General features: G+C 37.3%; 1 protein-coding gene across 2 annotated transcripts in view; it reads left to right on the plus strand.

Moving 5' to 3' along the window:
• LOC144968950 (T-box transcription factor TBX1-like) overlaps positions 1–23,228 on the plus strand; it is a 55,082-nt gene that overhangs the window by 30,472 nt on the left and 1,382 nt on the right. For both annotated transcript variants that reach the window (XM_078907840.1, XM_078907841.1), the window contains exons 4-8: positions 5,529–5,670; positions 6,665–6,796; positions 20,633–20,791; positions 21,750–21,817; positions 22,269–22,435. In XM_078907840.1, the coding sequence (XP_078763966.1) occupies positions 5,529–5,670; positions 6,665–6,796; positions 20,633–20,791; positions 21,750–21,817; positions 22,269–22,435 (668 nt within the window). The remainder of the gene's footprint in view (positions 1–5,528; positions 5,671–6,664; positions 6,797–20,632; positions 20,792–21,749; positions 21,818–22,268; positions 22,436–23,228) is intronic.

A 23,228-nucleotide genomic window follows, 5' to 3' on the forward strand; every position in this document is an offset into this window, starting at 1 on the left:
TCGAAGCTCGAAGAAATAAATAATATGAAATCGAATGTAATCTTCAATTTTATTTCAAGAACAGATCAAATGAACGTTTCGGGTTTCCCCTTTATCAACAAAACAGGATGAATGAAACACTACAGATGAATGAGATAATGTTGTAGTGGCGTTGTTACGATGAATAAACAAAACATTGTCTCATTCATCTGTAGCGTTTCATTCATCCTGTTTTGTTGATAAAGGGGAAACCAGAAACGTTCATTTGATCTGTTTTTGTAATAAAATTGAAGATTACATTCAATTTCATATTATTTATTTCTTCGAGCTTCGAGCAGCAACAATTACATAAAGGTTGGACATCTCCCTAACTCAATTTTACAAATCAAAATAGTGTCTTTCCTGTCCCGTTCTTATTTCTAAAGTTAGACATGTTATATCTCCTAGACTCCTGGTAAATTTATATGTAGAACTAGGTGGACATGTTCTCATTATCTCTTTACCTACAACCAGTTATCTCTCTTTGTTTCTCTAGAAGAGGGAGTTGTCCTTCCTGACACGGACCTTATCAGTGAGAAAACCTCATCAAGTACTCACTTTGAATTTGCTCCAATAGATTGATGGAAAAGCCTCTCTCTCTCTCTCTCTCTCTCTCTCTCTCTCTCTCTCTCTCTCTTTCTCTCTCTCTCTACATCTCTCACGAACTACTCACTCTCTCTCTCTCTCTCTCTCTCTCTCTCTACACATCTCTCACGAACTACTCACTCTCTCTCTCTCTCTCTCTCTCTCTCTCTCTCTCTCTCTTTCTCTACCTCTCTCACGAACTACTCACTCTGTGAAAAGTTTGGAGTCGAATTAATTCTCATCGTTTTGTTTGTAGAAAATGCTTCCAGTGGCAGTGAATGGCCCGGAATAGATGAGATACGTCAGGTTTTGTTGTAGCGAATCAACGAACATGGCTTTTTGTAATACAAAAAAACTGTTATGAAGTCGGTAGAACAATTCGTCTAGGTTAATAATATTTTCTCAAAGGATACCGCATAGCACATACTGTTAAAGGTCATAATATTGGAATATATTTTTACTGTTTAAACCGGAGCATCAATAATGTCAACATATCGTTGTCATTCCTTGATCAGTTTTGGCGTAGATCCAAATCCCCTGGGTTTGTGGTTTTTGTTTTGTTATTATTTTGCTTATTTATTTTTTTACCCAGCATTCAACACATTGAGGATCAAACAATTTAAATACAAATTCAGTTGCCATGCCTTTCTTGTCGAATAAGCACATGCTGTTTTGTTTTTTAAAAATAATTTCAATGTTATCATTCTGGTATCACCTGTGTTCATGTTCAATTTTTTTCTTTAACGATTTGAGGCCAATAGCTTAGGAGCCAGTTTCTGTTTGTTTGTTTGTCTGTTTGTTTTTGCGTAAATCATGTAGTATAAAAGGCTTGTTACTTTTCATATGGGACAAAAATGTTATGAAATATCATTCTCCAAGGTCACTGCAGAATAAGAAGAGAAGACTAAGATAATCAAAAGTTCTACAAATTCGATACCAGCGGTAATCGTATCGGTTCAAATTCTAACCTATTTAGTTACTGCCCATCCCTCATCTAACACCCTTCCCCTAAAGAATGATGTTTACAGTGTTAAATGTCTAGGATTTCAAACAAATATCTTTGACATTGATATAACCGACCTCTCATTTCAAGCGACATTTAATGCTGTAAGGACTCTGTCAGTGTACCGTTACCTGGTACTAGGTACTAGATACCTTGTATCTACGAGCATCTCTACGGTACATCCAAATCTCCCTCTAATCTGCAATCTTACACCAAATCGACACTCGCTGACTTTACGACTCATTATCACCAATGTTTTATTCCTTCGTTGATTGTTGAATTACTTGATACCGCAACAAAACCTGACACCTTTCCACTGATATTCTCTGACGAAACGGCATTTAAAAGAAATTTGGTTAGAAATGTTTTGCTTCAACTTTCGGTGAATTGTGACGACCTTCAATTTGCCAAAAACTTTTAAACTTAAGACTTTTGTAAAAGTCAAATCAAAGAAATTTGACAAGATAAACGTCTCAGGTTTAATAATTTTGACAAGTTGAGGGTCATTTCCATTCATTGATGTTTGAAGTAAAACATTTCTGGTCAAATTGAATTAAAAGATGTTTTCTCAGCATCATGACTATCTGCTTCTTACCTCCCCTTACCTCTATTTAAAAATGGACACAATGAAGGAATGACAGAAATCAGAGCCTCGTCACTGAAAAATAAAAAAAACTACAATCAGATAGTTACATACCAGACACTATTTAAGGTTTATCGTTCTTGTTCTAGTGCTGCAATGTAAGACTAGGAACGTCTCAAAACTGTAAAAATCTGCATTTTAAAGCAAAATCTCATGAGATTGTCTTGAACATATCTCTTTCGAAGAAAACTGGGCGATGAATTCAATGATAAATATTTCGTCAGGAGAGGAAGAGGATTGATGGCACGTCTTGTTGAACCCTCTCTTTACCACCTACAGCAAAATCGTCACATTTCTTATCACACACTATACATTTTTTCTTATTCAGATGTATTTTGTACATAACAATGATCTTTGTTTAATCAATAAAAACATAAAGTTGTTTTGTAGAGAGATTGTTTGAGTTTTAAAAATCTGTTTTTCTGCTGGGTAAGTCTGCCATTTTTGGAAAATACTGAAAATGGTCGGAATAGAGAAAGTTAAAGTATTGAGCATTGTCGAAGTATTGAATTTGGCCTGATTACGATTGCTGGTTTTGGGTGAAAGCTTTTTTTGTTTGGTCCGAGTTCTATCAAATCTTGGATTTAACTGTTTTGAGTGAAAATCGGTTATATCAGAAAATATCACATGTGACAGGCAAAAAAACTTGGGGAGTTTTCTTGTCATTAAAAAAAAATAATTAAAGGGCTTATAACTTAATAATGACTGTAAAATATTGTAAGGACTGGGCCCGGTAAAGTTAATGCTTATGGCAAATATATCCATTGGACATCGCGTCGCGTGGTCAAACTTTAATAACACTCTGACCACCTTGAAAAACGCATCGGTTTAGATAAACCAAAACATCGAATACACCAGGGAAATAACGTTTTATAAAAAGCACACTCAAATCACACAAAAGCAATCTCACAGACGTAAACCATTGCCAAATTTATTTTAAACCAGTCGCAAGAAAATGGAAACAAAAACGACATTTCCGCTAAAGTCAACACATTTCATTCATCAAGCACTGCACTAATAATGCACACATAATATACGGATGTATTACGTTCTAAGTGAAATATTAATTATCTCTTGAAAGATACCCATTTACAATGGAGGTAACGGCTTGCTTGGCACCGATTTATTTAGTTATTGTCGTGTGTCATTCTTCAAGCTAGAAAACATAATGCACTCTTTCAACAAACGTTACGGGAAGACATTTCACTGCTATCCGGTCTACATTAAAATTTTACAAAGCATCACAGACTTAATAGGGAATGAGATTAGCGGAAGAGTAGCGTCCCTTGATTGGACGTCACCCATAAATAGTCTGTGACGTCACCGGCGGAAAAGTTATTAGAGAGAGAACGTCGTGTTGGTTGTGCGCATGCGTCTCTCGTCCTACTCTTCCGCTAATCTCATTCCCTATTGGATAAATGGCAGGTCAGCTCAAAAATATGTCGTACGATGACAAAACGCATTTCATACCGTCCACAAACCATGTACCTCAAAATAATAATATAAAAAGATAAGACCTCTTAGAAGACTCGGGTTTGAGAGTTATTGACAAATTCCGACCCAGGACTGAGCTAAGGTTTGTTACTCGCCTATGTAAATCTATCAGTGATTGGTTCTCACTATGTCTATGTCTATTAGAACTGCCGCTATAATACGGTCCTATCATAATGGTAACAAAAGAGTTATTCATATCCTATTGACACTACAAGCATCGGTTTAAATCCGTCTCCGTGTTTTATGGCTTGAAATGACCACTTGTTTGTATTCATTTTTGATATGAAGGCTATGCCACAAGTCTCATTCATTTGGTTGCAAGTAATAAGGAAATTAGCAGCAAAATAATTGACTTTACACGAGAGTCTGTTTCAAAGCAAAAGCTTGATTTCGGAGTGGTGGATGCATCACTGAAGAGCGTTCCTCTCGTGGCCAGGCGGAAGTGCCGTAACAGTCTGGTCGTCCGTTCGACTCCCAAATGCGCAAAAGTTTTATCATCTTTTAACTTCTGGCACTTTCTACTCACTTTATTTTTTGTTATTATCAAGATAAATGCCTGCTGCACTCACGTTTCCGATTTTATTTCAGCATCGCAATACATCATAACGATGAACAAAGTCTTTCCGGCGATGTTATTGATGGGTTGTACAAAACGACCGGGCACTGACAAAATGAATAAATTTCGACTGGAAATATCTTAATTCAAATAGCCATCTGTCAATATCAGAGAAGATAAATTGAAATGGTTCGGACACGGAAAGAGACAAGAGAGGGAGGGAGTGCGTGGGAAGAAAAGTATTGGACTTACAATTGTCGGGGAAAGAGGCAAAAGGGACGCCCAAAGACTAGATGGTTTGATAAAGTAAAGGACGACGTGAAAGAACTAGGCCTGGAGGAAGCTGATGCTCTGAACTGAGATGCATGGAGATGTGTCAATCATAATGGCAACCCTGCAAAATGCGGGATAAGCTGAAAGAAGAAGAAGAAGAAGAAGAAGAAGAAGAAGAAGAAGAAGAAGAAGAAGAAGAAGAAGAAGAAGAAGAAGAAGAAGGAGAAGAAGAAGAAGATCCATATATCAAGATGACCTCAAACTTGTCAAAACATCTCCAACCCGAGACTTTTGTATGATCTAGAGGAAAGTACTTTGCAATAGGCTGGTGCTTTTCTAAAGGGTGGCAGGCAATTATCTCAAAATGGGATTATTTCAAAGTGATATTGATGCTGGAAATTGAATCTTCAGTCAAAAATATGAGAAATGGATTAAGATTATGAGTTTTTCTAGATTAGATTATCTAGATGGAGTTTTATACAGTATGTAACCCTAAATTTCACATATCTCATAAGTTTAACTTTAAATTCACGTTTTAGCACTGAAAATATTACCAGTGTGACATGGTGGGCCACAATTTATATTGTCCTTTTCACACGATGGGAACCGGGATAAGTTACAACTTCTTCGATCTCGTGGTTCTGAAGAGCTAATTTTATACTTTATTATACACGAAGTGGCCGAGTGGTTAAGGCATTGCACTGTGACCCGGAATGACCCGGGTTCGAGCCCCGCTTCAGGCACTTTCGTTTTCTTTCCTTGAGCAAGACTGGTAACCTCCAATTTGCTCACTTGGACAACATGGACGATTCCTGTTGACATCAGACATCTTTGATGAGTTATCTATATTTCTTCGTGGAATGCCTAGGCGACGATATCTTATGAAGTCGTGGCGGAAAAGGCATAGTTTTTTTTTAAATACAGATTAATATTTTTTTTTTCATTTCTCTTTCCAGACGAATGTTTCCAACATTTGGTGTCCGACTTTGTGGACTCGATCCCAACAGCGATTACATGGTATTCATGGACTTTGTACCCGTTGACAATAACCGGTATCGATACTCCTTCCATAATTCAAATTGGGTGGTAGCGGGAAAGGTAAGAATGGTGTGTCTATGCCTTTGTCATACTGCACCTCCTCCACCTCCACCTCCACCTCCACCTCCTCTTCTTCTTCTTCCTTCTACCCGTCCTCTTTATCCTCATTCTCCTCCCCCTCCTCCTCGTTTTTGTTGCTGCTGTTGTATTTATGCTGTTGTTGATGTTGTTGATGCTGTTGTTTTTGTTGTTGTTGTCCTTCTTCTTCTTCTTCTTCTTCTTCTTCTTCTTCTTCTTCTTCTTCTGCTTTTTCTACTTCTTGTTCTTCTTCCTTCCTTCCTTCCTTCTACCCGTCTTCTTCATCCTCTTTCTCCTCCCCCTCCTACTCGTTGATATTGCGCAGGTGTTGTATTTTTATTGTTGTTGTTGTTCTTCTTCTTCTTCTTCTTCTTGTTCCAAATACAAACAAGAAAGTATATTATTTTCATTGTTATTTAAAAGACTTTCCATAGATTCGCAGTTACCAATGAGCAATATATTGGAAATTAAATGATCACAATTCTTAAAATAGAATATATAATTAACCAAATCTAGATTTGGCACCCAACGTCAACTAATCCGATTGGATGTCACAATGTAAACATTTCCCTGACCCACATAAAAATCGCATAACGGCACTATTTCTACATATTATTATAACGAGAATGATCATGTGATATCAACGTGATATGTGATGCGTGAGGCGAGGTATGTTAATTTGCTAAACCTATCTATTAGATTTATGGAAGAGATTTATGGAAACAAATAACTAACTGGATACTAGAAACAAACTGATACACTCAAAGTAACACACACACACACACACACACACACACACATTCACGGCAAGCGTCCATAGAGACAGGGTAGCCATATTCATCTAGATATTGTGTGGGGAAAAAGTGAATTCGGAATTATATGATTACTGTACATACAATAATATTATTTGATAACGATGAAAATGTACTTATGTTTGGTATAAAGTCGTTTCTTTTCTTTTTCTCCGGTCGTATAGGCAGATCCCCACGCCCCTGGTCGTATGTACATTCACCCAGACTCATCGGCTAGGGGACCACAATGGATGAAACAAGTGGTCAGCTTTGATAAACTAAAACTGACCAATAACCTTATGGACAGAAATGGACACGTGAGTTGATTTAGCATGTAACATAATTTTGTCTGATATTAATTTAACATAGCTGTCCCGAAAACATGCCAACCAAACAAGTTGGTCTCCCAGATTCTTAACATGGGCCAGTCTGTTCATTATATTGTTTGTTTTGTTCTTTTTGTTGTTTTTTTTTGGTCTTTTTTTTGTATTTGTTTTTTTTTGTTGTTTTTTTGGGGGGAGAGGGATGTTTCTTTGTTGTTTGTTTGTCGTTTTGTATATTATTTATTCAATTATTTTGTTAATTTTTACATTTTTTTTCGTTTGTTTGTTTGTTGTTTTTTTTGGCGGGGGGGGGGGGGGGGGGGGGGGGGGGGGGGGATTGATTATCTTTAGTTTTGTTGTGACTTAAATCAGTGAAAAACTGGATGACGTCGTAAATTGCAACAATATAATTATGTGTTGGTGGTAATGGCAGAGCATTCGCTTAGACAGCAAAGGGAAAGGCATAGTCCGTCACCTTCGCGAATTCAATTTACGAAGGCTGCGATCTATTTCCGGTACAGTCGAGATTGTTTCTGACGTGATCGTCCACCCAGCAATGACTCGGAAGCTGGATCTGTCCAAAGGGTAGTTAGCAATGTTGGCAAGCTAGCATTTGGGTTTGAAGTGAATCTCAGTGAGTGCTGGAGATTTTTGCTGGATCTGTCCAATGTCTAGTAAGCAATGTTGGCAAGCTAGCATTTGGGTTTGAAGTGAATCTCAGTGAGTGCTAGAAGTTTTTGATGGATCTGTCCAAAGGGATGTAAGCAATGTTGGCAAGCTAGCATTTGGGTTTGAAGTAAATCTCAGTGAGTGCTAGAGGTTTTTGATGGATCTGTCCAAAGGGTAGTTAGTAATGTTGGCAAGCTAGCATTTGGGTTTGAAGTAAATCTCAGTGAGTCCTGGAGATTTTTGCTGGATCTGTCCAATGTCTAGTAAGCAATGTTGGCAAGCTAGCATTTGGGTTTGAAGTAAATCTCAGTGAGTGCTAGAAGTTTTTGATGGATCTGTCCAAAGGGTAGTTAGCAATGTTGGCAAGCTAGCATTTGGGTTTGAAGTGAATCTCAATGAGTGCTAGAGGTTTTTGATGGATCTGTCCAAAGGGTAGTTAGCAATGTTGGCAAGCTAGCATTTGGGTTTGAAGTAAATCTCAGTGAGTGCTAGAGGTTTTTGATGGATATGTCCAAAGGGTAGTTAGCAATGTTGGCAAGCTAGCATTTGGGTTTGAAGTAAATCTCAGTGAGTGCTAGAGGTTTTTGATGGATATGTCCAAAGGGTAGTTAGCAATGTTGGCAAGCTAGCATTTGGGTTTGAAGTGAATCTCAGTGAGTGCTGGAGGTTTTTGATGGATCTGTCCAAAGAGTAGTTAGCAATGTTGGCAAGCTAGCATTTGGGTTTGAAGTGAATCTCAGTGAGTGCTGGAGATTTTTGATGGATATGTCCAAAGGGTAGTTAGCAATGTTGGCAAGCTAGCATTTGGGTTTGAAGTGAATCTCAGTGAGTGCTGGAGATTTTTGCTGGATCTGTCCAATGTCTAGTAAGCAATGTTGGCAAGCTAGCATTTGGGTTTGAAGTAAATCTCAGTGAGTGCTAGAGGTTTTTGATGGATATGTCCAAAGGGTAGTTAGCAATGTTGGCAAGCTAGCATTTGGGTTTGAAGTAAATCTCAGTGAGTGCTAGAGGTTTTTGATGGATATGTCCAAAGGGTAGTTAGCAATGTTGGCAAGCTAGCATTTGGGTTTGAAGTAAATCTCAGTGAGTGCTAGAGGTTTTTGATGGATCTGTCCAAAGGGTAGTTAGCAATGTTGGCAAGCTAGCATTTGGGTTTGAAGTGAATCTCAGTGAGTGCTAGAGGTTTTTGATAGATCTGTCCAAAGGGATGTAAGCAATGTTGGCAAGCTAGCATTTGGGTTTGAAGTAAATCTCAGTGAGTGCTAGAGGTTTTTGATGGATCTGTCCAAAGGGATGTAAGCAATGTTGGCAAGCTAGCATTTGGGTTTGAAGTGAATCTTAATGAGTGCTGGAGGTTTTTGATGGATCTGTCCAAAGGGTAGTAAGCAATGTTGGCAAGCTAGCATTTGGGTTTGAAGTAAATCTCAGTGAGTGCTAGAGGTTTTTGATGGATATGTCCAAAGGGTAGTTAGCAATGTTGGCAAGCTAGCATTTGGGTTTGAAATGAATCTCAGTGAGTGCTAGAAGTTTTTGATGGATCTGTCCAAAGGGTAGTTAGCAATGTTGGCAAGCTAGCATTTGGGTTTGAAGTGAATCTCAATGAGTGCTGGAGGTTTTTGATGGATCTGTCCAAAGGGTAGTAAGCAATGTTGGCAAGCTAGCATTTGGGTTTGAAGTGAATCTCAGTGAGTGCTAGAGGTTTTTGATGGATATGTCCAAAGGGTAGTTAGCAATGTTGGCAAGCTAGCATTTGGGTTTGAAGTGAATCTCAGTGAGTGCTGGAGATTTTTGCTGGATCTGTCCAATGTCTAGTAAGCAATGTTGGCAAGCTAGCATTTGGGTTTGAAGTGAATCTCAGTGAGTGCTAGAAGTTTTTGATGGATCTGTCCAAAGGGATGTAAGCAATGTTGGCAAGCTAGCATTTGGGTTTGAAGTGAATCTCAGTGAGTGCTAGAGGTTTTTGATGGATCTGTCCAAAGGGATGTAAGCAATGTTGGCAAGCTAGCATTTGGGTTTGAAATGAATCTCAGTGAGTGCTAGAAGTTTTTGATGGATCTGTCCAAAGGGTAGTTAGCAATGTTGGCAAGCTAGCATTTGGGTTTGAAGTGAATCTCAGTGAGTGCTAGAGGTTTTTGATCGATCTGTCCAAAGGGATGTAAGCAATGTTGGCAAGCTAGCATTTGGGTTTGAAATGAATCTCAGTGAGTGCTAGAGGTTTTTGATGGATATGTCCAAAGGGTAGTTAGCAATGTTGGCAAGCTAGCATTTGGGTTTGAAGTGAATCTCAGTGAGTGCTAGAGGTTTTTGATGGATCTGTCCAAAGGGATGTAAGCAATGTTGGCAAGCTAGCATTTGGGTTTGAAGTAAATCTCAGTGAGTGCTAGAGGTTTTTGATGGATATGTCCAAAGGGTAGTTAGCAATGTTGGCAAGCTAGCATTTGGGTTTGAAGTAAATCTCAGTGAGTGCTAGAGGTTTTTGATGGATATGTCCAAAGGGTAGTTAGCAATGTTGGCAAGCTAGCATTTGGGTTTGAAGTGAATCTCAGTGAGTGCTGGAGATTTTTTGCTGGATCTGTCCAATGTCTAGTAAGCAATGTTGGCAAGCTACCATTTGAGTTTGAAGTGAATCTCAGTGAGTGCAGGAGGTTTTATTCCTTCTGTATGTATGTAACATTAACATATTTTCAGAGAGATAGATAAGACAGTAACCATGCATTCAAATGGATGAGCACACATGGATTGAGTGTGTTAAGGTGACATGGTGTTTGTGTGTTAGGGGGTCTGTGTTTATTCCTTCAGGAATTCCGGACGAAAGAGGAAGACACCCTTAGTAAACATGTGAAAACAATCCACCTGGTGTTGTACTACGAGACATCTCTCTCTCTCTCTCTCTCTCTCTCTCTCTCTATCTCTATCTCTCTCTATCTATCTCTCTCTCTCACTCTCTCTCTCTCCCTCTCTCTCTCTCTATCTCTCTCTCTCTCTCTCTATCTATCTATCTATCTCTCTCATACACAAACACAAATACACACACACAAACTCTCTCTCTCTTTAGCTATCTATCTCTCTCTCTCTCTCTCTATCTATCTATCTATCTATCTATCTCTCTCATACACAAACACAAATACACACACACAAACTCTCTCTCTCTTTAGCTATCTATCTCTCTCTCTCTCTCTCTATCTATCTATCTATCTATCTCTCTCATACACAAACACAAATACACACACACCAACTCTCTCTCTCTTTAGCTATCTATCTCTCTCTCTCTCTCTATCTATCTATCTATCTATCTATCTCTCTCATACACAAACACAAATACACACACACAAACTCTCTCTCTCTTTAGCTATCTCTCTCTCTCTCTCTCTCTCTCTCTCTCTCTCTCTCTTTATTTCTCTCTTTCAATCGGTGTGTGTGTATGTGTTTGTGTATTTACATTGACGTTTCTCTATGTCAGCCTCCTAGCTCATGTTCCTTCTCCCTCTCTAAGTAAATTAGTTATACATTTACCCCCAAAATATCTCTCTTAAATATTGTTCTTAATCAATCTTACTATCCATCATTTTTTTTTTTTTACAATTTTTGTATATTATAACTTTTTTTTTCAACCGCCAACATTACAGTATACATTGCTTGTTAATTGTGTAGGAATCAAAATCAGTATATTATTATACCAGATTCGCCTTACAACGTTTTAATCTCAAGTAGTTTTCCTTAACCCTCTCCTTACCAGCCATTTTCAAAATTTTCCCCAAAATTTTCCCCAAAACAAAAACACATTTCTTACTCAAACAGAAAAGCAACAAGTAGGTACATTCTGAACATAATACTGTACGTCAATATGAACTCTATATAGCTATAGCAAAAAGAAATGAAATCTGGATGAGAACAGTGACGGTTGCATCGAAACAAATGTGACGATTTTCCTATAGGTGGTAGTGTAAATGTTGCTGCTCGAAGCTCGAAGAAATAAATAATAACGTGAAGTTGAATGTAAGCTTCAATTTAATTACAAAAACAGATCAAATGAACGTTTTGGGTTTCCCCTTTATCAACAAAACAGAATGATTGAAACACCACAGATTCATCTGTGGTGTTTCAATCATCCTGTTTTGCTGATAAAGGGGAAACCCGAAACGTTCATTTGATCTGTTTTTGTAAATAAATCGAAGCTTACATTCAACTTCACGTTATTACCTATAGGTGGTAAGGAGAAGGTTAATAGTTATGAAATTTCGACTAGATTGTGTCAACTGAGATACATCGTGTCAAGTATAATTAATGTAAAAGCAAACACAAACAGGTGGTGCTCGATACTATCTGCGTGAAGACGAGAAATTCCATCTTTGACGGGATAAACAAATGACTGGATACGTCCACAAACAAACAAACACATTATGTTTACATTGGAATTTCTTCTTCAACTTTGCCACGTCTTTTTATTATGTTATTTATTTATTTATTTTATGATTAATGAGTTTTTATGTGAAACTGCAAATGACTACACTGCAAATTTTTTTTTATTTCTCTGTTTTGTTTTGTGTGAATGGGTGTGTATATGTATGTGTGTGATGTTTATGTGCTTATGTGTGTATATGTGGGGTCTCTGTGTGTTTGCGTGCTTAATATGTGTGTGTGCCGGATGTGTGAGAGTGTATGTGTGTCTGTGAGTTTATGTTTTAATTTCTAGTTTAATTATCATTTTTTTTCTTTTTGGTAGTAATGTCTGCGACTCTCATATCTTGTGTAATATTCGTATCTAAACTCTAAAACATGCATATGGCATGGGGAAATACTCTTCAACAGTCGTAACGTCACTTCCTTCTTAATGACTCATCGTAACTTAGTAACACTGGCTCTAAACTATCGGAACAATGGCGGACGCCCGTATGAAATATTTCTCCGGCGAGCATAAAAGCGTATCTAGAGGGAAAAAAAACACCCATAAATTTGATCATGTTTTGACTTTTACACATTATGATCACAAGGCATATAAAAAGTTCTAGCCAGCATGAAGAATAAAAGGTAATGATTTTCTTTGTTTAGAACCAAGATGGCCGCCGTTGCCGGGCGGCGTGACATCAGACTACTGAATCCAATTGCTGCAGTCCCTGAGGTCAAATACTTTTACTTATTAGGGACAAGCAAAGTTTTGCTCAGCAACAATGGGTTAAGCACATGACTCCAAAACATTTATATTCCCACAAAAAAGCCCTCTACAGCAATCTTGCACCAGTGGAACCAGACGGCATCGCCCATTTGCACAAAAAAAATAATTAAAAATTGAGCTTTTATATAGCGCAATATCCACTAAATGTACTCAAAGCGCTTTACAAGGGGTCCCTGGTCAACAGCAACATTTAACATGTAGGACGAGACATGACGCCTGTCAGGCGATATTACAATTTTTTTCCGGACAGAGACAACGCTGTTGAAGGTCAGGTACTCATTTTACACCTGAGTACGGTGAGAGAATGTGAGCTAATGCCATAAACAGTTAATGCAGAGCGTGGTTGGACCCAACCAGGGGACACAATCTGTGGCAAACGCATTCCCACAATGCAGCTAGCATCACGTGCCTACAATGTGAAAGTCAATCAGTGATTTAAACAATGATAGAAATGTCAAGTGTCCATGACCTAAAAGAAACACACAACACCTGTATGATATCAACGTATTCATCGAAAACAGTTTCTTTTTAAAAAATTACGAAACAACATTTGGTGTTCATTGAATTTCAAATGTTCTCTCCGACATTGAAAAACAAGTGTATTTCTAATTTTGTTAATTTTGTTATTTTTTACAACTTGAAAGATTACAAATTAATCTATGTCACACCCCCCCCCCCCCACCCCCGTAACCCCGTCCCGCTCATTTCCTGGTAAACTTTAACCAGTTAACTGCCATACTCTGGGGAAGACACGTATTTCAAAATTTGGCCCGAAAACTCGTCCTTCAATTTAAATATCCATCGATTTAAAGTACTCTCATCTTGGGAAAAACTCTCAAATCGGGAATCTCGCAAGGTGCCAGGTTTTGAGACGTCCCCCCCCCCCCCACCCAAGATGGTCATTTAAATTGATTGATATTTGAAGGACGAGTTTTCTGACCAAATTTTTAAATATCTACGACTCTTTCCAGAGTACAGCAGTTACTGGTTTAAAAAACATTTCTACTTTCCGTCCGTCCGACAAACTCCTTACCTCCGTTTACCTCTATACATCCGTCTCGTCCCGATCTTGTTTACAGAGATGTTATGTGTGTTTACGTTGTGGAACTCAACTCGCTTTCCTATGCCCGCTTTTTCTCGTCCTGCCCGTACATATTATTACGTTATCTGCTTTCAAAGTTCTTGAATGAACTTGTAGATTGTGTAATAATTATTTTATCTCTTCATCGGCATCGCTTTTATATTTAAAAAATACACTCATTCAACTCTTCCTATAATATCTGCTCCGCAAACGTTGGTTCCTCCCAATCTTTTTTTTTTATTCTGTAAAGATATAAAGCTGTATAATTTATATATTTATGACTTTTTCTATGGAATGCGGGGTGGGGTTGGGGGGGGGGGCAGTCCCTTTTTTAAAACTTTGGCCAAATGGCGAACTCTGCAGATCGTAAGCAGCAGTTATTCAGACACACTATGCCTATGAACTCAAACCTTTTCCTCTTTCCATATCAATGAACGGACAGTAACAATAGCATGTTACCCATTGGACAGGATGCTGGTTTATTGCAATTTACTCACCGTTAGCACCAACTCAAAGAATAGGGCCTGGCAGCAATCCGACGACCCGATGTCAGGCGGGAGACGATTGCAAGTGGCTGGCTTAACAAAATAGAGAGGAGAGGGCTAATGGCGAAACCCCTCTCAAGGGCATAATGGACCGTGCTCTTGTTTTGAGCCGAAATAAGTCCCGGTGTAGCACGCCAGAATGACTCTATCACCAAAAAGACTCTAGAGGTAAATTGGCGTACGCGATACAGACTCTAGAGTTAGCCTAGAGTGTCTTTTTGGCGATAGAGTCATTCTGGCGTGCTACACCGGCAACATTTGTATTTGACTACAGGTTAGAGCATACACGATGGAAGTCGACTTGGACAAATTCGGTCTCTCGATGGGGCGGGGAAGGTAGACTCCTCGAAACTGGGAGAGACGTTGCCAGGCTTCTGTATCATCAAGAGGAGGCATAATTGGGTGGCGACGAATCGGCTTTGGTCGAGAACCTGTTTAACGGCAGCGTCGTTTCACCAGTGGGAACTTTCCAACTGTCCTACTTGTACACATTGTGGCAAAGAACCCGAGACCGCAGAGCATCTAGTCGAGCGTTACATTGTGACGAAGCTTCTGGACAGGTTCGCAACCATACAAGAATGTGGCGAGGAATTTGCGGCCTGGATACATCATCATAACATAATAGTATGACCAGGGGCGTGGCTTTATTGGTTGATTTGGTGCCTGGCACCGCATCCATCTTTATAAAATGGATTACAGCATTTAAAAAAAGTAAAACTGGGAAATTGTATATACCACCTCTTACTTATTTACTCTTCTCTGTATATTTTTTTCTTTCTTTTGTATTTACAAATATAACATGTTATAAGACATTCTCTTCTGATTCTGGCACCACCTTATACTGTAAGCATGTCACGCCACTGAGTATGACGCCATTAGAAGCTGCTGCTATTTGTCTATGAGAGCATCTATCTTGGTGATAATAAACCTCTAAGCCACAGACTATGCGATTTACTGACACACATTTCGACCTCCAATTTCAACACATTGTGTACAACATTCTTACCCTTTCTATCTCTACATTACCAGATGCTTACACATAACTTGATATAAGATATAATATTATTTTATCTAACGCACGTAAACGTTTACGACGTCACGTAATCGGAAACAAACAAGAGAGTGACTGTTTGAAATTTTACCCATTAAAACGAAATCGTTACAATCTGCTACAAAGGCTATCGGTTAAATGAGATAGCTGGTTTGTTTTAAACGTGACTTGTTTTTATATTATGACAATTTACTGTTTATATAGACTTCATTTTTTATTTTTTTGTTTAAAGCGACGAAGATGTGGCCAAGCGAAATATGTACAACAAAAATGTTCTGAAGGATTTGGAGTGGATACAATTGTTGACGTCACTCAGTCTTTGTTATTTTTTTTTTTTGCCATCCATGTTTATGAGTAGTTCTCATTAAACTGTATAGATACAAGTAGAATGAAATTGACATGAGTCAGGTCTTTGTTTTTGTTTTTTGCCATCCAGGTTTTTAGTAAATCTCACTTAACTGTATTATCCAGACTATAAAAGTTCATGGTTACACAGGGTTTTGTATGTCGGTCCGTTATACTTCCGGATGGCAATGTTATGAGCTTCTTAGCCAAGCGAATACTATATATCAACCAGGCTATAAACGTCCAAGGTTACACATAATTTTGCGTGTTGGTCCATTATACTCCCGGATTGCATGTTGTGAGTTTCTTAGCCAAGCGCACAGCATCTAGATTGGATAACAGCTGACCTATAGATAGTATGCGCTTAGCTAAGAAGCTCACAACATTGCCATCCGGAAGTATAACGGACTAACACACAAAACTCTGTGTAACCATGAACTTATATAGTGTAGATAATACAGTTAAGTGAGAATTACTCATAAACGTGGATGGCAAAAAACAATAACAAAGACCTGAGTGACGTCAACGTCGAACTATCTATACTATACCGCCGTACTATGAAAAAAAACCACGTTGAGAAAATTTTGGCCAACAAACTAGTCCTTCAAATATCGATCTATCAAAATAATCCCAATCTTTTCCCCAAAAAATTTTTAAAACCTCTCAAACCCAAGACTTCCGTTTTCTGGTCAAAATTTTAATACTTTTTTTTACATAGTACGACAGTACTAAAGACTATAGTGAAAGAAATAGAAAATCTCGTTCCATGTGGCCCGCTGGGGGAATAAATTGCTGATCATATTGAGCAAGGTGATTCAATGACTAGAAAATTTTCAATATAAATATTAATATTATTTATTTATTTATTTATCTATTTATATATTTATTTACTTATCTATTTATTTACTTATTTATTTATCTATTCATTTATTTATCTATTTATATATTTATCTATTTATTTATATAGATATTTTTATTTATTTATTTATTTATTTATTCAATGTAATGTATCTTGCTACAAACAACAATCACGATAGAAGGCAATATTTTTTTCCACATTCATCCATTCATTCATTCACTGACTGCATACACACCTCGCCCAGCACGCACGAGTCAGTCAGTGACAGATCCCTGTTTCCTACCCTGATTAAAAACTTGGAACATCTCGCTCGGCAACCTCGTTATCGTCTAGAACTATTTAGCCAGTTAGCAGCAATTGGATTCAGTAGTCTGATGTCACGCCGCCCGGCAACGGCGGCCATCTTGGTTCTAAACAAAGAAAATCATTACTTTTTATTCTTCAAGCTGGCTAGAACTTTTCATATGTCTTGTGATCAGAATGTGTAAAAGTCAAAACATGATCAGATTTATGGGGTTTTTTTCCCTCTGGATACGATTTTATGCTCGTCGGAGAAATATTTCATACGGTGTCCGCCATGGTTCCGATAGTTTAGAGCCAGTGTTACTAAGTTACCATGCGTCATAAGGAAGGAAGTGACGTTACGACTGTTGAAGAGTATTCTTGTATTTAAAAATTTGGCTTCAGAAGATCCTAGGTTTGAGAGTATTACCAAGATTTTGCGGTTATGTGGTCTAGTGGTATGACACTCGCTTTCGGATCGGAAGGTCCTGGGTTCGAGCCTCGTTCGGTGCATAGTTGAGTCCTTGGAGAAGGCTCTTTACTCACATTCGCTCACCGTATTCAGGTGTAAAATGAGTACCTAGCTGGCCGTTAACAGCGCTGTCTCTGTCCGAAAAAATTGTAATATCGCCTAACAGGCGTCATGTCCCGTCCTAAATGTTAAATGTTGCTGTTGGCCAGCGACCTCTTGTAAAGCGCTTTGAGACGTTAAGTGGATATTGCGCTATATTAAAGCTCAATTTCTAATTATTTTTTTTCCAAAAAGCTCAATTTAAATCGATCGATATTTGAAGGACGAGTTTTCTGGCCAATTTTTAAAATGGGTTTTTTCTAAAGTATGGCAGTCAACTAATTCATTCCATACTCGGACAAAACACTTTTCTTTTCGATTTTGGACGTAAAACTTTTACTACAAATTATTATATTCATCGATTTTGGCCGTAAAACTTTTACTACAAATTATTATATTCATCGATTTTGGCCGTAAAACTTTTACTACAAATTATTATATTCATCGATTTTGGACGTAAAACTTTTACTACAAATTATTATATTCATCGATTTTGGACGTAAAACTTTTACTACAAATTATTATAGTCATCGATTTTGGCCGTAAAACTTTTACTACAAATTATTATATTCATCGATTTTGGACGTAAAACTTTTACTACAAATTATTATAGTCATCGATTTTGGCCGTAAAACTTTTACTACATATTATTATATTCATCGATTTTGGCCGTAAAACTTTTACTACATATTATTATATTCATCGATTTTGGACGTAAAACTTTTGCTACAAATTATTATATTCATCGATTTTGGACGTAAAACTTTTACTACAAATTATTATATTCATCGATTTTGGCCGTAAAACTTTAACCCCATATATTATTATTATATTGTTTGTTTTTGATTTCCCCCAATTCGTCAAAAGTCTTTAACTTTCTCCTTACCAGCCATTTTCAGGATTTTCACCAAATCTTAACACCCAACTAACACAAAAATATATTTTTTATCACTCAAACACAATAGAAGTAAGTTCTTGTGATACATAATTTCTTTAGCAAAACATGCTCTACAACACACACTGTTCATTTTCTTTAAATTTTACGATGTACAAGAGAAATTTGAATAAGAAAAATGTTGGATGTATCGTAACGAATGTGAGGATTTTCCTATCGTTAGTAAGGAGAAGGTTAACCTGAGGCTTCAAAAACAATAAAGAGGTCTTAAATTAAGACTTTACGAATAGTTGAAATTTATTTTTGAACGATTAATATAGATAGTATGCGCTTGGCTAAGAAGCTCATAACATTGCCATCCGGAAGTATAACGGACCAACACACAAAACTATGTGTATCCATGAACGTTTATAGTCTGGTTAATACAGTTCAGTGAGCATTACTCATAAACGCGGATGGCAAAAAACAATAACAAAGGCCTGAGTGACGTCATCTTCGTTCTATCTATAGGAAGGAAGACATTTCTAGCTGAATTGAAACAAAAAGGTTTTTGTCATTTTACAACATTGTATAGATAAGGATTGGGAGTTTACCGTTACAATATCATCATTTTTTTAAACTGGGTGTGTGGTTCATGTCAGCCTGATCCTTTTATCATCATTATTATCTATTTTTAAATATGTTTTTTTTAAAAACGTTACGTAAAACATTCTATGTACAATCGAATTATTCATAAAATAAAAAGATATTTTATAGAAAGATTCTACCCGCAATGTTTAGGTTACCACCCCATTGTTAGTTGAATATAGGCGTAAACAAAAAGAAGGTGAATCGAAAGATTAGAGAATTAGGTGGGAAAAGGGCAGCAGGTGCCGATAATAATAATATATTATAATGACGAAGTAGAAGAAAATTATATAGATAGAACGTAGATGACGTCACTCAGGTCTTTGTTATTGTTTTTTGCCATCCGCGTTTATGAGTAATGCTCACTGAACTGTATTAACCCGACTATAAACGTTCATGGATACACACAGTTTTGTGTGTTGGTCCGTTATACTTCCGGATGGCAATGTTATGAGCTTCTTAGCCAAGCGCATATTATCTATAAAAGTAGGAAAGCTGCATGCGAACACTAAAATGAAATAATATTATAGGGACATTTTTTTTCCAAAGAACTCATTAAGAAGTTAATGTAAATTTTTATATGCGATTTTTTTTTAAAAAAAGCATTTCCATTTATTAAAAAAAGTAAAGTTAGAAGGCAATGCTTTGAACTTTGAAGCGACTTTTGGGGTCGTGGATAGCTCATACGGTAGAGTCACGATCTCCCCGGCCAGGCGGAGTTGTCGTACCAGTAAGGTTGCGGGTTCGAGCCCCCATCACCGCTGCGAAGTTTATATTCTCTGTTGTTTTCAGGCACTTTCCTACTCACGTCATTTCTTGTTAAGGCAATGTAAAAGTCCTATGGGTATTTATTAGAACAAGAAGTTTGATGAATAAGCAGGGGCGTGGCTATATTGGTTGATTTGGTGCCTGGCACCGCTCCATCATTTAAAAATCGATTACAGCATTTTAAAATTAAAATAAAACTGAGAAATGGTGTATACCACCTCTTACTTATTTGAGTAAATCTTTTCTTCATTTTCCCCCTTTCTTTTGTATTTACAAATATAGCATGTTTTAAGTAATTTTCTTCTGATTCTGGCACCACCTTATACTGTAAGCATGCCACGCCACTGTGAATAAGACTTATTTTGTTAAAAACTCTAAAACCTGGGTTTTTTTTAGAGCCCCAGATCTAGGAGTTTTCGAGAAGATGTGGGTCATTTTAACTCTCTCCTTACCAGCTATTTTTAGAAGTTCCCCCGAAAATTCACACCCATCCAGCACAAAAATAGACTTTTCTTACTCAAATAAAAAAAGCAGCAAGTCAGCTCTACAACACAGTGTTTAGTATTTATAGCTGTAATCAAAGCATTTCTTTACATTTTGTGACGTACAAGAGAATTAAGAATGAGACAATTATTGTCGTTTGCATCGTAACGAATGTGATGTCGACTGGGTTATTCCAGTCTTCCCTTGGAATAGACTCTGGAGACAAATTTCCCCTATGGGATGAATAAAGGGAATCTTATTTTAAATTTTTTATGTATTTATTTGTATTTATTTATTTTATTTTGGTCCCGAACAGGAGAAGGCGGATTATTTTAGATTATCTATGTCTCGAATTTTACTGTATGGTCCGGCAATGTTCTATTCATATCTTCTCAGAGTTCATTTTTACACATTTCTCAGCATGATAAGAGAGGTTATAAATAATAGTGTTATCTAGATTCTCTTTTCAATGTTTCAACAGATAATCCTAAACTCGATGCACAAGTACCAGCCCCGATTTCACGTAGTCTACGTGGGCCCTTCAAGAAACCCAGAGGAGGACCACCACACGGTCAACCATCGCACCTTTGTCTTTGAGGAAACCAAATTCATGGCCGTCACTGCCTACCAAAACCAAAGGGTGAGTAAGATCAGAAATGCAGTGTAGATTTGTGTAAGATTTTATCTATTTCAGGTATCTTCTTCTTCAATTACCAAGTCTGTGCCAGACATCGGTGATCATGGTACGCCATTCATCTCTCTCTGATCAGATAATCTCAAAAAACTAATATTACTCTTCTCTTTCTTTGTCACCCAGCTGTTTAAACTATTCAAATATGCTTTTATTGGTCTTCCTTTACTATTTTTACCTTCTATTGTTCCTGAGAGAGAAAGATGTTCAATACATTAATGTCGATTTCGGTGGTCTAAAAATTGCATTTGTCTTTTTTTCCCAGGTAGGCTATAAACTATGTCAGCTGTTCTGATCAAATGCCAAAGGATACAATTGTTCTATCAAATTGTTCGAGTGTTTAAAGTATAAATAACTTTATTTTCTTATCCCATTGCCATGAATAAGTATCTTGAGTATATTAAAGTTGTACATTATCTAGCAAGTTTAAGATAGAAATTTTGTGAAATATGCATGTATCAATTTGTATATTTAACAAATTAGGTCATTTTAATTTTTTAAAATTTCAAATAATTACTGAAATGGCAAACCCAAAGCCAATTTTCCCTACACAAGTTCTCCTTTTAGTTTTAGCTCTAGCAATAAATTGCCAAATCTTACAATCTTGATTCCGAGATCAATGCAATGGAAAACTATTTTTTTGCCGTCAGTATCGTTACTTAATTATCAATTTATGATATTCGTGTTTGAATATAAATTAGGAATTTGGCTTTCTTTTCAAGGCATCTAGGCTTCAAGAACTTAAACTGTTACTTATCCACACCTCAATCATAGCTTAAACAGAGCGTAGAATAAATTTTAATAGTTGTTTTTAAAAACTTCTATCTTAAAAGAACTAAAATATCAATTTTGACGACAGAACCTCCAAAGTTCCCATTTTAATGAAATCTAAAATGTTTTTCTACAGATCACACAACTAAAAATTGCCAGCAATCCTTTTGCTAAGGGATTTAGAGACTGTGATCCAAATGACTGGTAAGGAAACGTTTTGAGTCCAAAACTTTTCTTATTAAAAATGATATTTTATTTAACGAGATATGCAATAGTGTGCTCAAAGCGCTTCTCAAGGGTCCGCAAGCCAACTGCAGCACTTGATATGTCGTCATTTGAGACATGGCTGACGCATGTTGAGCTTAATTACATTTTTTCGACAAAGAAAACGGTATCTATTTTACACCTGAGTACGATGAGCGCATGTGAGAGGATTATTCTCAAGGGCTTCAAATTTGCACCACCCGCAACGGGACTCGAACCAAGCAATTGACTAGTGACAAACCGAATACAATACTTCAAGACCATGTTTGTGTGTTAGTTCCTATTGTTTTGGCAAGCAAAACTGTTGATCATTCCACATAAAAGCATACTATCTTTAGCATCCCTGTTGTGTATTCTCGTAATTGACATCTTTTTATCACTTTCCCACTAGTATGTCCGAGCTACTACAGATGACGTCCGGTCAGTGTCCTTCTAGAAGCCGCCCAAGACACAGTCCATATTCGGGCACAACCAGTACCAGCCCTCCAACGATCCACAATGCTGGAATCCCACAACAGCTGATGCTACCCACCAAACGGAAAAGGGATGATGACAAAGGTAAGTGCTCCGTGGACAGACTAGACATTTATTCCAGCTTTGATATAGTAGTAATCTTAAATACATCAAGAGGAGATTTCAATACTGCTGTAGGGTGACAAAATATGACTTGTCAAACTTATTAACTGCCGTACGCTGGGAAAAAAATATATTAAAAAATTGGCCACAAAACTCGTCCTTCAAAAATCGGTCGATTTAAGTGACCCTCATCTTGGCAAGAAACTCTCATGCCTGGGGCTTCACGAAGTCCCAGGTTTGAGAGATTCTTGCCAAGATGAGGGTCACTTAAGTCGATCGATTTTTGAAGGACGAGTTTTGTGGCCAAATTTTGAAATATGGGTTTTTTTTTCAGAGTACGGCAGTTTAGCCATTATGGTCTGATTATAAAATGTATGTAGATTTTTCGAATAGTTGAGGGTCATTTTAATTCTTGATGTTTTAAGTAAAAATCGTAATCCGAAAAAATGAAAAAAGGGGGTTTTGTCAATGAATGGTAGAATTGAGATTTTACGAGCACTGGACTCAAAAGCAAATGGATGATTCTGATACGGGACGATTTGCTTTTTTAATATGAGAAGGTGACACTCTAAACTTGCTGAGTCATACCCAGGTCGAAAAGGATTTAGTACACACACACACACACACACACACACACACACACACAAACCGTCTCTCTCTCTCTCTCTCTCTCTCTCTCTCTCTCTCTCTCTTTCTCTCTTACGGTTCGTCTAGAGAGATATTTTATTTAAAGACAACAGTAAATGTTTGTCAGCATCAATCGATTTTTAACAAA

This window comes from Berghia stephanieae, chromosome 3, assembly GCF_034508935.2.
Source record: "Berghia stephanieae isolate SIO BIC M18660-M18661 chromosome 3, UCSD_Bste_1.3, whole genome shotgun sequence".
Classification (NCBI taxonomy): domain Eukaryota; kingdom Metazoa; phylum Mollusca; class Gastropoda; order Nudibranchia; family Aeolidiidae; genus Berghia; species Berghia stephanieae.